This window comes from Monodelphis domestica, chromosome 7 (genome assembly GCF_027887165.1).
Source record: "Monodelphis domestica isolate mMonDom1 chromosome 7, mMonDom1.pri, whole genome shotgun sequence".
Taxonomy (NCBI): domain Eukaryota; kingdom Metazoa; phylum Chordata; class Mammalia; order Didelphimorphia; family Didelphidae; genus Monodelphis; species Monodelphis domestica.
Window position 1 is genome coordinate 192606948 of NC_077233.1, and position 13017 is coordinate 192619964.

Below are 13017 nucleotides of genomic sequence, written 5' to 3' on the forward strand. Positions count from 1 at the left end.
ATTACATAGGAGCACAATGCCCTGGTTGGTGCTGTGCTAAATGTCCACCTTCAATTGGTCTTTGAACTATTATTTTCCCAGTTACATCTGTCATGGAATCTTGTAGGATATTAATTTAGGCTCAGGAGCACCTCATGCAAAAGAGAAACTTTAAAGCTGTATTTGATCTACTTTGGCCAATGTTCTTTTGAAGCCAACAAACCATGCACGTAGAATGACCTTATATTTTTTGTACTTCTATCAGCTACATGAATAGGAAGAGGAAAAATCTTCTGTGAAAGGCTGCCTGTTGCCAGAATTCTCATGCTTTCATCTGGACCCAAGATGAGGGTATATCAACCATTCAAAAAGAATTTATGAAACAACAACTGCAGGTAGAGCTTTTTGATTGTTGTCTCCTTAAGAGCAAGGGCTTTCTTTGTATCTGTAGGACTTGGGACAGTGCCTGGCAAATGGTGGATGTTTAATTGGTGGTAGAGTGGAAAGAGTGCTAGGCCTGGAGACAAGTAGACACATCTTCCTGAGTTCAAATCTGATCTTAGACCCTTACTAGTTGTGTGACCCTGGACAAGTCACTGAACCCTATTGTGCCTAAGTTCCTCATCTATAAAATGAGCTGGAAAAGGAAATGATAAATTGCTATAATGTCTCTGCCAAGAAAACCCTAAATGGGGTTGCAAAGAGTCAGACATAGCTGAAAAATTACTGAACAGCAAAGGTTTACTGACTAGAAGCTGGGGGAGATAAAATCTAAGTGGGGAATAAGAAACCAATACTGGTATTTGTAATGCAAAAATTTACAAGGTTAAGTATGGTGAATGGAAGCAAGTTTCTCTAATGGGATCTAAGGAGGAAAAAGTTATAATTAATGGGGGAATTGAGGAATGTCTCATTGAGGAAATACTAATTAAGTTTAAAAGATAGGAAATAAACAGATGAAAGCAAAGGGAGCTGATATTATAAGCAAAGTAAAGAAGTGGTATGGATATGAGAAAGAGGGCAGTTCAGTTTTCCTACAGAATCTCAGGGCTAAAAAGGTGCTCAGAAGTCATCTTAACTCATAAGTGAACAATAATGCCCATAAAAACATAACCACAAGTAATCTTGGAGACTGTCAATGAGGGAGAAAAGCCACCTCATCCAAGACACTTAGTTCCAAGCCCTGATAGCTCTAATTGCTAAGAAGTTTCCCCCTTTCATTAATCCTAACTTTGCCTCATTGAAATTTCTACCCCACTGATCTTAACATAATTGTTCTCCTTGGGATCAAAGAGTACAAAATTTATTCCCTCCTTCATGTGACAGCCCTTCAAATACTTGATAGTTACAATAATATCCCTAAGTCTTCTTTTCTCCAGTCCAAACATCTCTGGTTTCTTCAGCTATGACATATGGCAGGAACTTAAGAACCAGGATGGCCACTCTCCTTTGGAAGCTCCCCAGCTTCTCAAGAGGAACTTAAAAAGAGTCAAGGGCAGCTGGGTAGCTCAGTGGATTGAGAGCCAGGCCTAGTGACTGGAGGTCCTAGTTTCAAATCTGACCTCAGACACTTCCTAGTTGTGTGACCCTGGGCAAGTCACTTGACTCCCATTGCCTAGCCCTTACCACTCTTCTGTATTAGAACCAATACATTGTATTGATTCTAAGGTGGAAGGTTAGGATTTAAAAAAAAAAGTCCCCTCTGCCTGCTCCTTGCAAATGGAAGTATAGGATTTGGCCAAGCAGATACAGATCAGATGGAAAAAAGAACAGCTTGCTTCAGGTCCATTAAAGCCTTCTAAAGGTCCTACGTAAAAAGATGCTTCATCCTACCAAGAGGAAGCCATGGTGTCCCAACCTTCAACTACCATTTATATCCACCTGGTATCAAGTCGTTAGGAATGATGATACCTTTTTAACATCTCAGCATAGTTGAGTCCTTCCTTGAAAATTCATCCATAACATTATCTAAAGTAAGGTTTCTTGACATTTGAAATTAGTTTTCTTAAAAAGGATTTTAAATGGCAGGGAGAAGCATATACTTCTCAGGAATGCATTTCTGCTTAACAGATGGCAATCATTTATTGAGCATCTATTGTGCAAAACTTATTATTTGAATGCAGACCTGCAAAAAATAAAGAATATATCTCATTTCATTGAGGTTGCTCAGAAATTAATCAGAAGTGAGTGACCTCTTGTCCCCAGCCATTTTTTGTTTTTGTAAAAGCAAAATATGTGACTTCTTTCATTCTTTTAGGGTCTTTTCTAACTTTGAAATATCTTGTAAACTGATACCTGAGGACCTATAAAATTACATCACTTGCAATATGGATTTCTTCTGCCATATGTATACAAACTTCTCAACTTCATTTTCTTTTTTTTGAAGCTGATTTAAAAAACTACAATGTTATCTTTGATTGCTATAATACTGTCTTCTATCATGTATAACCTTGAACAAGTTATTTAGCTTCTTTTTCCTGTTTCATGTTTTTTAAAATATTTTATTTTCCCCCAATTACAATTAAAAATAATTTTTAATATCCATTAATTTTTTTTGAGTAGCAAATTCTTTCCTTCCTTTCAACTTTATTTTCTTAAATGCCTCCTCTGCTTCCTTATACAATGTTTGACTTAATGCAGTGGTAGACTTCAAATGTGGTAGTTCTATTGTCAACAAAGATGAGACTTGGTCAGAATAAAAACACTTAGAAAAACACATTTCCATTATATTAGTTATCCTTCCAGTTTAATCCAGTCCTCCCAAGTTTCATGCCTTTTGGAAAATGTGGTTCAACCTGCTACACATTCTGTAGGTTACTCTGCTCAAATGCTTTTTTGCTTTTTTGAGTCAATGCTACTCATTCTCTTCCACCATCCTTCTCTGTAATGTCAGTAAATAAACTTAAATATTCCTTTATGGTGCTACCCTTAGGTGCTATAGCTCTCTGCCTGGCAAGATTATCATTTTTTTTGCTCTCTAATTGCTTTATATCAGTCAAGTTTCTCAATGAGCACAGTGATCATCGGAATTAATGTCTCTTATTCATTCCAGAGTAGACTTCCTGTTTCACAAGGCCAGGGCAGTGCTGCTGTCATCACAAGTAGTGTGATCTTTCCTCGTCCTGCCCTCTAATTTGAGGTTAGTTTTGAACTTTAATCAGTCAATGATTTGACTAACGGTAATCTGACTGTGACAGAGATGATGATGATGATGTTAAATCTCCATCAATTGCAATTCACTTATTTTTATTCAGTACTCTCAAGGTCCCCCTCTTCCTCCAGTCCTCCTCTTGAAGAAAATATTCATGATGCATAAGAGCAGCAGAACTTTTTGTCTTGATCCTAAGCTATATTTTTAACATAGCTTTTCTTTCTTCCCTTGTGTTAACCTTCACATTGATGTCACCAAATGGTTTGTAGGTCAAATCCAAATGGACCTCACGGTCCTCAAGAACACACTTGCCACTTCATTCATTGTAATGGCTTTTAATGCATCAATTGCACTGATCTTCAGGGTAGTATGTTTGCTTACATTCATCCAAGATGACCAAGAATCCCATGAAATGTTGTATTACTTGCCTTTGGGAACAGGAAAACAATTCTGCCAACTCCTGGAAAACCTGGGAGTTGTCTTTTCATTTATCTACAGCTTTCCCCCCACATTCCAATTTCCTTTAGGCTGAAAATGTTGGTAAGGATGTTACTCAGGCCCTCCAGATAGTGCTATTTACTTCATTAGTGGTTACAGAAGGACTTCCTGGGCTTTAGAGCACTAACAATGTTAGTAGGTGGTCTGAAAACTGTGATTCTCAGCACTCCCCATACTCCCTTGCCCAGCTTCTGCCATTGATACTATATAAGTAGGACTAAGGGGCAATTTCTTTTTAAGGTCACAGGCTGCCATGGGCAAAAACTTCATCCTTTTATGAGACCATCTTTCCAGCTATGAGTCTCTCTTCCTCCACATGGCAGGTGGATGCTTAGACAGCAAACACACTCTGTTGTCTGGTCTGTTCTTGGAACTTTTCCTGATCCCTCAAACTTGCTGAGCCTATCATTCAACAACATAGGTAACCTTCCATACCATAGTGTGTCATCAGAGAGGGGCTTTTGTGGAGGTGAACTCCTCTCATCCTGCCTGGTCCTCTAGATCGGAGGGTCCTCAAGAAAGTGTTTTCTCAGATTTGGTAGCTTAACCAGACCTTTTCCTAGGTCCAACCTGTGGTCAGTCATTGAGCTCACAAGCACAGAGCTGCACTCCTTGGACTACTACTACTTGCAATCTCAGCTCAAATAAATAAAGCATGAGAGAAGGATCTGAATTCTATAGGCCCAAAATAATTTTAGCTTTCTTTCGTACTATGTTAAAATTTGAAGAATATAGAATGCATTATTAACTTCAATTTTATTTTAGAGGGATCATAAGAAGGCTCCTTTAACTAGCCACAGAAACCAGACCAATTACCCATCCATCCTCCCATGCCATTTTGGCCATCTACCCTATTTCTCTTCACTTGAATCAGTATCTTCCTCATTAGACCTGGACTTCCAGGTCTCTAATATCTATCTCATCAGACAGAGGAGTGCTAAAGTCAGTTTGAACTGGCTGTGGATAGCCAATTGTTAAATTTTCACTGTGCATTTAAACCTTGGAAATGGGTAAAACTATGAATTGGTTTGTTTTGTTAATTGTCTAAACTTAAAGAGGTGATAGAGAAAATGCTAATAATGCACATTAAGTTTAAAAGGGTGTCATGGGCACATTTTTTTTTTCTGAAATCTGGTTCTTAAATATTTATCAGTACACCAACCATAGTGTCCAGGATTTGGGGAAATTAATCTCTTCATTTTTGGAGACTGAACCCTGGGGCTTCCAGCCCAGTTGATTTTTGATTGTTGTTGCTGTTCAATAGAATCTAACTCTTTGGGACCCCTTTTGGGGTTTTCTTGACAAAGAAACTGGACTGGTTTGCCATTTCTTTCTCCAGATAATTTTATAGATGAGAGAACTGAGCCATAAAGGGTTAAGTGACTTGCCCAGGGTCACACAGCTAGTAAGTATCTGAAGCCAGATTTGAATTCATGAAGAGGCATCCTCTTGACTTTGGACTCAGCACTCCATAAATTATGCTATCTAGCTGCCCATTGAATGAATACAAATCAATCCACTACTATACTTACTATCTGGTCCCAGACACCAGACAATGCTTTACTGAAACATTTCATTAAATCCTCCAAACAACTCTTCTCTAACATATGGCTGCCATGTTGCATGTAGTTTATTGGCCTCTCCCTTGCTGCATTGCCTACTGCTTCCTCTGGGTACGACAAACAAATAAATATCATTACTTCTGGTCACCACTTTCCTTAATATGTTGTCTTTTCCTAATAGAATATGATCCTCCTGAGGGAAGGGACAACCTTTCTTTAAAAAAAATGTCTCTAAGATTAACATGACACCTGGACTTAACAAATGCTTTTCATGCATTTTTTTTTCTGCCATTAAAATCCTACTTGTCATATAGATGAGGCCCTGAGCCACTGAAGGCTATGCTTTCACTTTTAGTTTATTTATTTTTTAAATCCTTACCTTCCATATTAACAAATGGAGATTTTGAGCCTTTGGACTTCATCCCCCAGAAGTCCCTTAGTATTTCCCCAAATTCCCTTTTCCTGAGTCCCTGCATTTTGCAGGATTGTATTTAAGTGGCTGTAACTCCTCCTTCTTTCTCTTTTTTTTTGGGACCTGCAACCAGGCTGAATTCAGGCAATTCTTTTGCCCTAGTTATTATTAATAAAACTTTAAAAATATAATAGTTATTGAATATTAATTTCAAAACCCACATTTTGGTGACCACAAAGGGATTGTGGGAAATGTAGTCTCTAGGGTCCAAGATTCTAAATCAATACACATCTTAGAATCAATACTGTTCTAAGGCAGAGGAGCAGTAAGGGCTAGGCAATGGGGATTAAATGACTTGCCCAGGGTCACACAGCGAGGAAGTGTCTGAGGCCAAATTTAAACCCAGGACTCCCCATGTCTAGGCCTGGCTCTCAATCCACTGAACCACCCAGGTGCCTTATCAGTTTTATTTTAGAGAGATCATAAGAAGGCTCTATTGGTTAGCCACAGACACTGAACCAGGTAGCCATTTATCCTACCAGGTCATTTGGCCAGAGTGTAAGATTTAGCAAGTACTACAAGAGCCAGGCAAAGTTTTAAGAAACTTACCAACAGGTACCATAAGATAACGAATTCATTACCCATGAGGGAATCAAGTTTTTGGTCATTTCAGCTCTCAAAAACTCTTTGAGTAAGGAAGACTTGAATCCAAATCCAGCCTCAGACATTTGCTTCTAACTATATGACCCTGGGCTATTCATTTAAATTTTTCCCACCACAATTCCCTATCTGTAAAATGGGGATAATAATAGCACCTACCTCTCAGGGTTATTATAAGGATAAAAATGAGAATACTGTAAAGGGATTTGTAATCCTTAAAGTACCATATAAATGCTAGCTAATATAATCATTAATGCACTGAATGAAAATTACTCTGCATGTGTACTTGAAGTGCCAAATTACAGGCTTGAACTGTCTCAAGGATTATAACAAGTATTTCTTATAAAAATTTTATGAGATATTCATGTACCAAAAGAGCAATATATATGTAAAGAAACCCATTAATAATCATTATAAATTTCTGACAATCTTTCATGCTTATAAAAAAAATCGTTGTTCTACCACAATTATTCCATCTTCACTTTCTGTATAGACACAATGGTGAATCTGAGACATTGCCTGCCATAATATTGCACATATAACATCACCATGGAATGGAAGAAAAAGCCTTTTGGAGATCTCCAATAAGATATAATCTTTCCCTCCTTCAAACCCAACAAGAACTTCATTTATATATATATATACATCTCTTTGGGAAAGGATAAGGAAATGGAATTACTAGAAAATTAAGTTTACATAGTTTCTAATCCTTCTGATTGTATCCAAATGATAAACTTTTTCATAAGCTTTACATTTTGTAATAATTTCATATGAGCTTACAGGATTGTCATAGATCATATTTTATGAAATAATTATATTTATTTCCTCTATTTCAGGTTCATTGAGAAAAGAATTACCTGCCGTTGGAAATTCAGTAACCTAAGAGCCTTCAGTTCCACTGTAGCCTTGGTTCGTAAATCTGGTGGCAAAGAACCTGGCAAATTTTCCAGTTCTTGGATTCTATGAGCTATACGAGCCTGAAGTCTAAAAGAGATAATAAAACAGAATAAGAATTAAGAAGTAGTTAGAATCTAACTACAAATTATAAACAAGTTCTGATTAAATTCAGAATACAATTTCTTCTAGCTATCCTTAGTCAATTTCTGATATTCAAGTACATTTTCTTGTAGTAAGACTCTAAATAAAGAAAAGATACCTTGCATTCTTCCTGCAATACCATATACCTTCCACATATATCTTTTATCAGCAGCTCAGATTAATCTATGAATTCTAATAAACTATAATAATCCTTCTATGGGGGAAACCACATGGTAGCACAGACATAGTATTTATAGTGTTTGTCAAATTAAATTGAAATGAGGGTAATTAACTTTTTCATTCTATTTCTCATTTCCTAAGGCCACTCTGGAGAGAGTGTAGAGCTGATGCTAGAGAATTTCCAACTTTCAGTTTTGTCCTCAGGTAACCAGGCCATTCTGATTCTCTGACAAGATGCTGACAATAGCCATTACAGCAAAGTGGTTAAAATCAATCACATACACTGAAGCCTCAGAAAGTGACCCAGGGTTATGTCTTCCCAGCTACACCTTCTAAATTTTAATTCCTTTACCAAATGTTTGGGCTTTTATTTTTTTTAGCAAAAAACAAAACCAAAAACTTTTAAAAACCAATAAAGGAAAATAAAAATTGAGGCACATTTGCCCATTCTAATCAGTTAATAAAATTTATTTAAATATCAATATGGATATTCATTTTGGCCACAATTTAAAATAAATAGCCACTAGCTTATTATTATAAATATAAAATGCAAAGTAAGATGTCCCACAATAATTATAAATTAGATGTTATATTAATGCTATCATATGTTTTCTAATTATTTCAGTTCACCTAACAGAAGTTCACTCTTACATTCATCCTGAACAAAAAACTACATCATCTATGTTTAATGGAACCACAACTGCCTCAGTGATTGTAATCCTAAAATAGTTTGTATATTTCCATATGGAAAGAAACTTAAAGATTGTTATTCAATGAGGAGAGTGTGAAACAAAAAAGTTAAGTATCTTGGCTGAGGTTACATAGAAGGTAGTTACAGGGTTTGAAGCCAGCTCTACAAACTATGCTGCCTTAATCCAGGTAGATCATACCTCAGTAGGTAGTATAATAGGTTATTGTGGTCACAAAGTAAAATATCTTCAGTGAGCTCACTGAGAATGTCCCTCTTCATATGGAGCTATTTTGGTGGCCTTTCATAAGATATGTCCCTCCAGCCTTTCCAGAATAAAATGAATGGCCAGAACTTCCAGAAGAACAGTCAGAGCTTGGAGTTAAGAGTCTCAAGTCCATTTAAGTCTTAGCTCTACTGTTTACTTTGTGTGTGACTTTGGCAACTCATATCTGCCTCTCTGTTCTTTGATTTCCTTAATTATAAGATGAAGACAATGATCCCTGTACAACAATGTCACTGGCTTATTTTGAGGAAGGAAAAAACACTATAACTCTTAAAAGTGGCATATGGACATCAGTCACTGCTGCTCTGGTGTATATTCTTCCAGAACATGGGTTCATATAACATCTATCTTAAAAATAGTTTTTTAAAAGTTCGATGTTAAATTTCTAGTCAGCTAACCACACCCTCAGATTTTCATACTTGTATTTAATTAATTAAATTAAGACAGTAAGTTTTCATAAGTAAGAACTTCTTATCAGTAAGGACAGATAGTAGAAAATGTCTCTGAATTGATGTTAAAAATATCTTAGATATTTTATCATCCAACTTTTCAAATATTTCTGTAGTTAAAATGATGAAAAGAATCCACAAAATTCTCAAATATTCATTCACTGCAGAATATGCCCTTCTCCAAAGCAAAGGGCAGTAATAAATTATGATGTCCATATATTGAGTTTTTATATTTGATTAATTATAAATTCATCATCAAAGATTGTTCTAATTTTACCACACTAAAATAGAATATCCCAGGATATCCATTTTCAGGTCCCATTAACAAAGACACTCAGAAGTAAGCAAAAAATTGAAAATGAGTACCTCAATTTCTTTAGAAGAAAAAAAAACTTCAGGACTATGCTTCTAAATAAGCAACAATTGGGCGATCAGAGCCAAACAAACAATTGTAATGACAACCAAGAACAAAGTAGTAGAGTATGGCAATAAGAAAATGCTGACCTATCAAGGAGTGTTTCTCTAGAGATTACTGTATCTCAAAGAAATGTGACTTGTTTTTCTCTGAACTTAAGATTTTTAATCACAAAACCATTCTTCTCCCATCAATTGTCTTAACAAGTATGACTTCAGCAAAAGTCTGAAGGACTAAAAAGATATAGCAGAATGTTCTTGAATGGTTTAAAAGAGAAATAAATATTGCAGAAGTAGAAAAAATAGTCTGCATATCAGAAATGATTGGTGGAACAAAATAACTTAAATCCACAGAGGCAAGCCTCATCATAGAAACAAAAAGAGTAGAACTGATTGGGAAGGCAAATATCAAGAAGTGAGGAACAATGTGGAAGAAGAGAAATAAAAAGCAAAAAATAATTAACAATTTCTGTATGATTGCTAGATTAAAATGGACACATATTAACTATATGTACATAAATTATACATATATAATATGATCTGAAAGATAGGATGTATAGAGAAAAATTTAGGGTTCTAATTCCCTCAGAAAAACATGACAAGCTAATAAAAATACCCTGAACACTGCAAGAAATAATATTTTAAGAAAATTGTCCAGAATTTCTGAATAAAATATCAATCAAAAGAAATCATAGATAACTTCTGGGGAAATATCTAGTAAATACCTATTTTTTTCATCTCTACAAAATTATAAGACTAACTGACTCATGTCAAGGGCATAACTTGATAAAAGGAAAAGAAAGTTTTTTGCAAATGATATTCTATGGCAGGCCACAACTCTGTACTCTACAATCATGCAACTAAACTAAAAGGTACCTGAGATAAATGATCCCATTATGCTTATTGTTTGGCTACAGAAAAAGGAAAAAACAACCTTAAAGCTCTCCCTCCAATAAAGTATCACTTATTCGCATGTCAACATCAAGAATTATAGAAAAGGGGAATCATTAATACTGGGCAAGGCAGAGGGCAAGGAGATGCATACTTGTTAAAGAAAGGTGTGTGGTTGCTACCATCGTGGAACCTGTCCATAGCAAAATCCCTGCAGGTAGTGAAGTTCTCCAGATGTTCCAGTTGCAAGTAAGAATATGATGGATGAGTCAAATTTCAAAATGCTATAGGGATTCTAAATCACATCCATACTCATTCAAAACTATTTGGCTTAACCTGACATGTGGGAAAAACCAATAAATGAAGAATTCCAGAACACACTGTACTACCTGGCACATAGCAATTACTTAATAAATGATTGTTGATTGATTGCCTTTTGCCCAGACATACAGTTGCATGGCCAACCTATAGAGTTGCTCCATGAACATACATTTATCTTAGAAAGAAAGATTGTACATGGATAATAAATTAGGCCTAGAGTTGAACATGTTGAGAAGAGTGAGCCAAATTAAATTCCCTTTGTAAAAATTGCACATACCTTTTAAAGACCTCCAATTTTCTCCTTATAACAAAGGCCAACATTTCTTGTAGAAATTTAAGTATACTAGCTGGTTAAAAGTCATCAAATGCAACAGTTTATGAAAAATTTAAGCTGAGGGTGGCCTAGAAGGCAATGGGAAGGTACACCATGGGGGTGAAACAAGAAGAGAATAATACACACAGTGTAAAAAAAATGTTATCAGTGAGATATATTACCTTAAAATGGGTGGAGCAGTTAGGCAGTGAGAAAAAGAGTGAAGCAAGGCAAAGTTTATGTGCTTCTCTGGTAACCATACAATGTCAAGAGAACAAGAGGATACCTAGAACGTTGGGTAGAAACTCTGCTGAATAATTTCCAGAAGGACATGGACAAGCCAGTGCATAGACTATGATTTTTTTTTCATTGTAATGATTATCTTCATCAGTGAGGCCAAATTAATAAAGTACTGTATTTCTCAGGTTATTGAAGGTCCTACTGTCAGATTTGATCATTTTTCTTGACTTTATTTTTAGGTGAAATTTCATTCTCTTCATATAACACATTAAGTGTTTTAGTGTTAAATTTCATAGATGATGGTTCTACTACTATCAACAGTGAGTATTTCTACATTGTTTATAAGAGCACATTAGAGAAGTGCCTGTAAATTTGCTCCATTTTATATCTCTTTTGTTGTCTTTCAGTTTAGCCTAAAAATAGTCTTAGGATAACTTAGTTGCCTCTCATACTTAGCTCTCTTCAGGATCATTTTCATTGTATCAATTTTTACTGTTCTGTGAAATTGTATTGCTCATTGTCTTCCACTACCTTTTTCATAATGTTTGGTTTTTCTTTTCACCCTTGCCTTCTGTCTTAGAATCAATATTTTCTATTGGTTCTAAGGTAGAAGAACAGTAAGAGCTAGGCAAAGGGGGTTAAGTGACTTGCCCAGGGCCACCCAGCTAGAGTGTCTAAGACTACATTTGAACCCAGGACCTCCCATTTCTAGGTCTGGCTCTCAATTCACAGAGTGACTCAGCTGTTCCCTCTTCATAATGTTTTGCAGTGAATTAATCAATAAACATTTAGTAAGTACCTACTATATGATAGATACAAAGAAAGGTAAAAGACCATCTCTGCTCTCAAAGAATCCATGGTCTAATGGAGGTGCCAATATTCAAACAACCATGTAAAAACAAAGCACACACACGCATATAGATAGAATTTGCGATAATATTCTAAACAGTTGTTATCCTTATTAGCAATGTCTCTTTACTTGGCCATGAGATTTTGAGTGTTTCTAAGCAATTAATTTCTAGAGTGTATTAATATAATCCTTGAGACAATTAGTTTATATATAAAATTGAACTTCTCTAAAAAGTGATCTTAATAATAAATAATATAGTTAATTTTTATTAAATTATGTATTTTTCAATTAATAATTTTTCTCACCTTCCTACCACCCCATCCACACAAAAAGAAAAAGAAAACTCCTGTAACAAATATGCAAGTCAAACAAAATGCATTCCTGCATCGGCCATATCCAAAAAATAAATATCTCATTCAACATCCTGAATTCTTCATCTGTCAGGAGGTAGATACGAAGCTTTATTATCAGTTCTCTGGAATCATAGCTGGTAACTGAATTGATAAAAATTCTTAAGTCTTTAAAAGTTGTTCATTGGTTGTTTTTTTAGTATTGCTACTATATACATTGTTCTCCTTATTTTTCTCACTTCATTTTGCATTAGTTCAGATGAGTCTTCCCAGATTTCTTTAAAGTCATCCATGTGCCTTTCTTTATGTCTTTCTATCCCATTGACATTCCACAATTGGTTAATGTATTCTCCAATTGATGATTATGCCCTTTGTTTCTCATTCCATATTATTACTAAAAGAGCTGCTGAACCTATTCTTCTACATATGGATCATTTTCCTCTTTTTTTTTTTGTCCCTTTGGAGCATAGGTCTATCATCACGATTTCCAATTCAAAGCAATAGCAGCATTTAAAAAGTTTTGGGGGCAGCACTTTACATTATTTTCTAGAATTCACACCCATCAACAGTACATTAATGTGACTTTCACTCAGTGTTTCCAACACTTGTCATTTGTTCTTTTTTGTCATCTTTGCAAATATGATATGTATAAGATAATCAATTTCACAAGTGATATATTTTCATTCTCTAATTACTAGTGTCTTTGACCATTTTTTCCAAAGGGCTACTGATAGT

At 35.4% G+C, this 13017-nt stretch overlaps 1 protein-coding gene across 9 annotated transcripts in view; it reads right to left on the reverse strand.

Moving 5' to 3' along the window:
* Window positions 1-13017, reverse strand: part of SMARCA2 (SWI/SNF related, matrix associated, actin dependent regulator of chromatin, subfamily a, member 2) — a 208252-nt gene that overhangs the window by 156421 nt on the left and 38814 nt on the right. For all 9 annotated transcript variants that reach the window (XM_056806218.1, XM_007498585.3, XM_056806219.1 and 6 more), the window contains one exon: window positions 7120-7246. In XM_056806218.1, the coding sequence (XP_056662196.1) occupies window positions 7120-7246 (127 nt within the window). The remainder of the gene's footprint in view (window positions 1-7119; window positions 7247-13017) is intronic.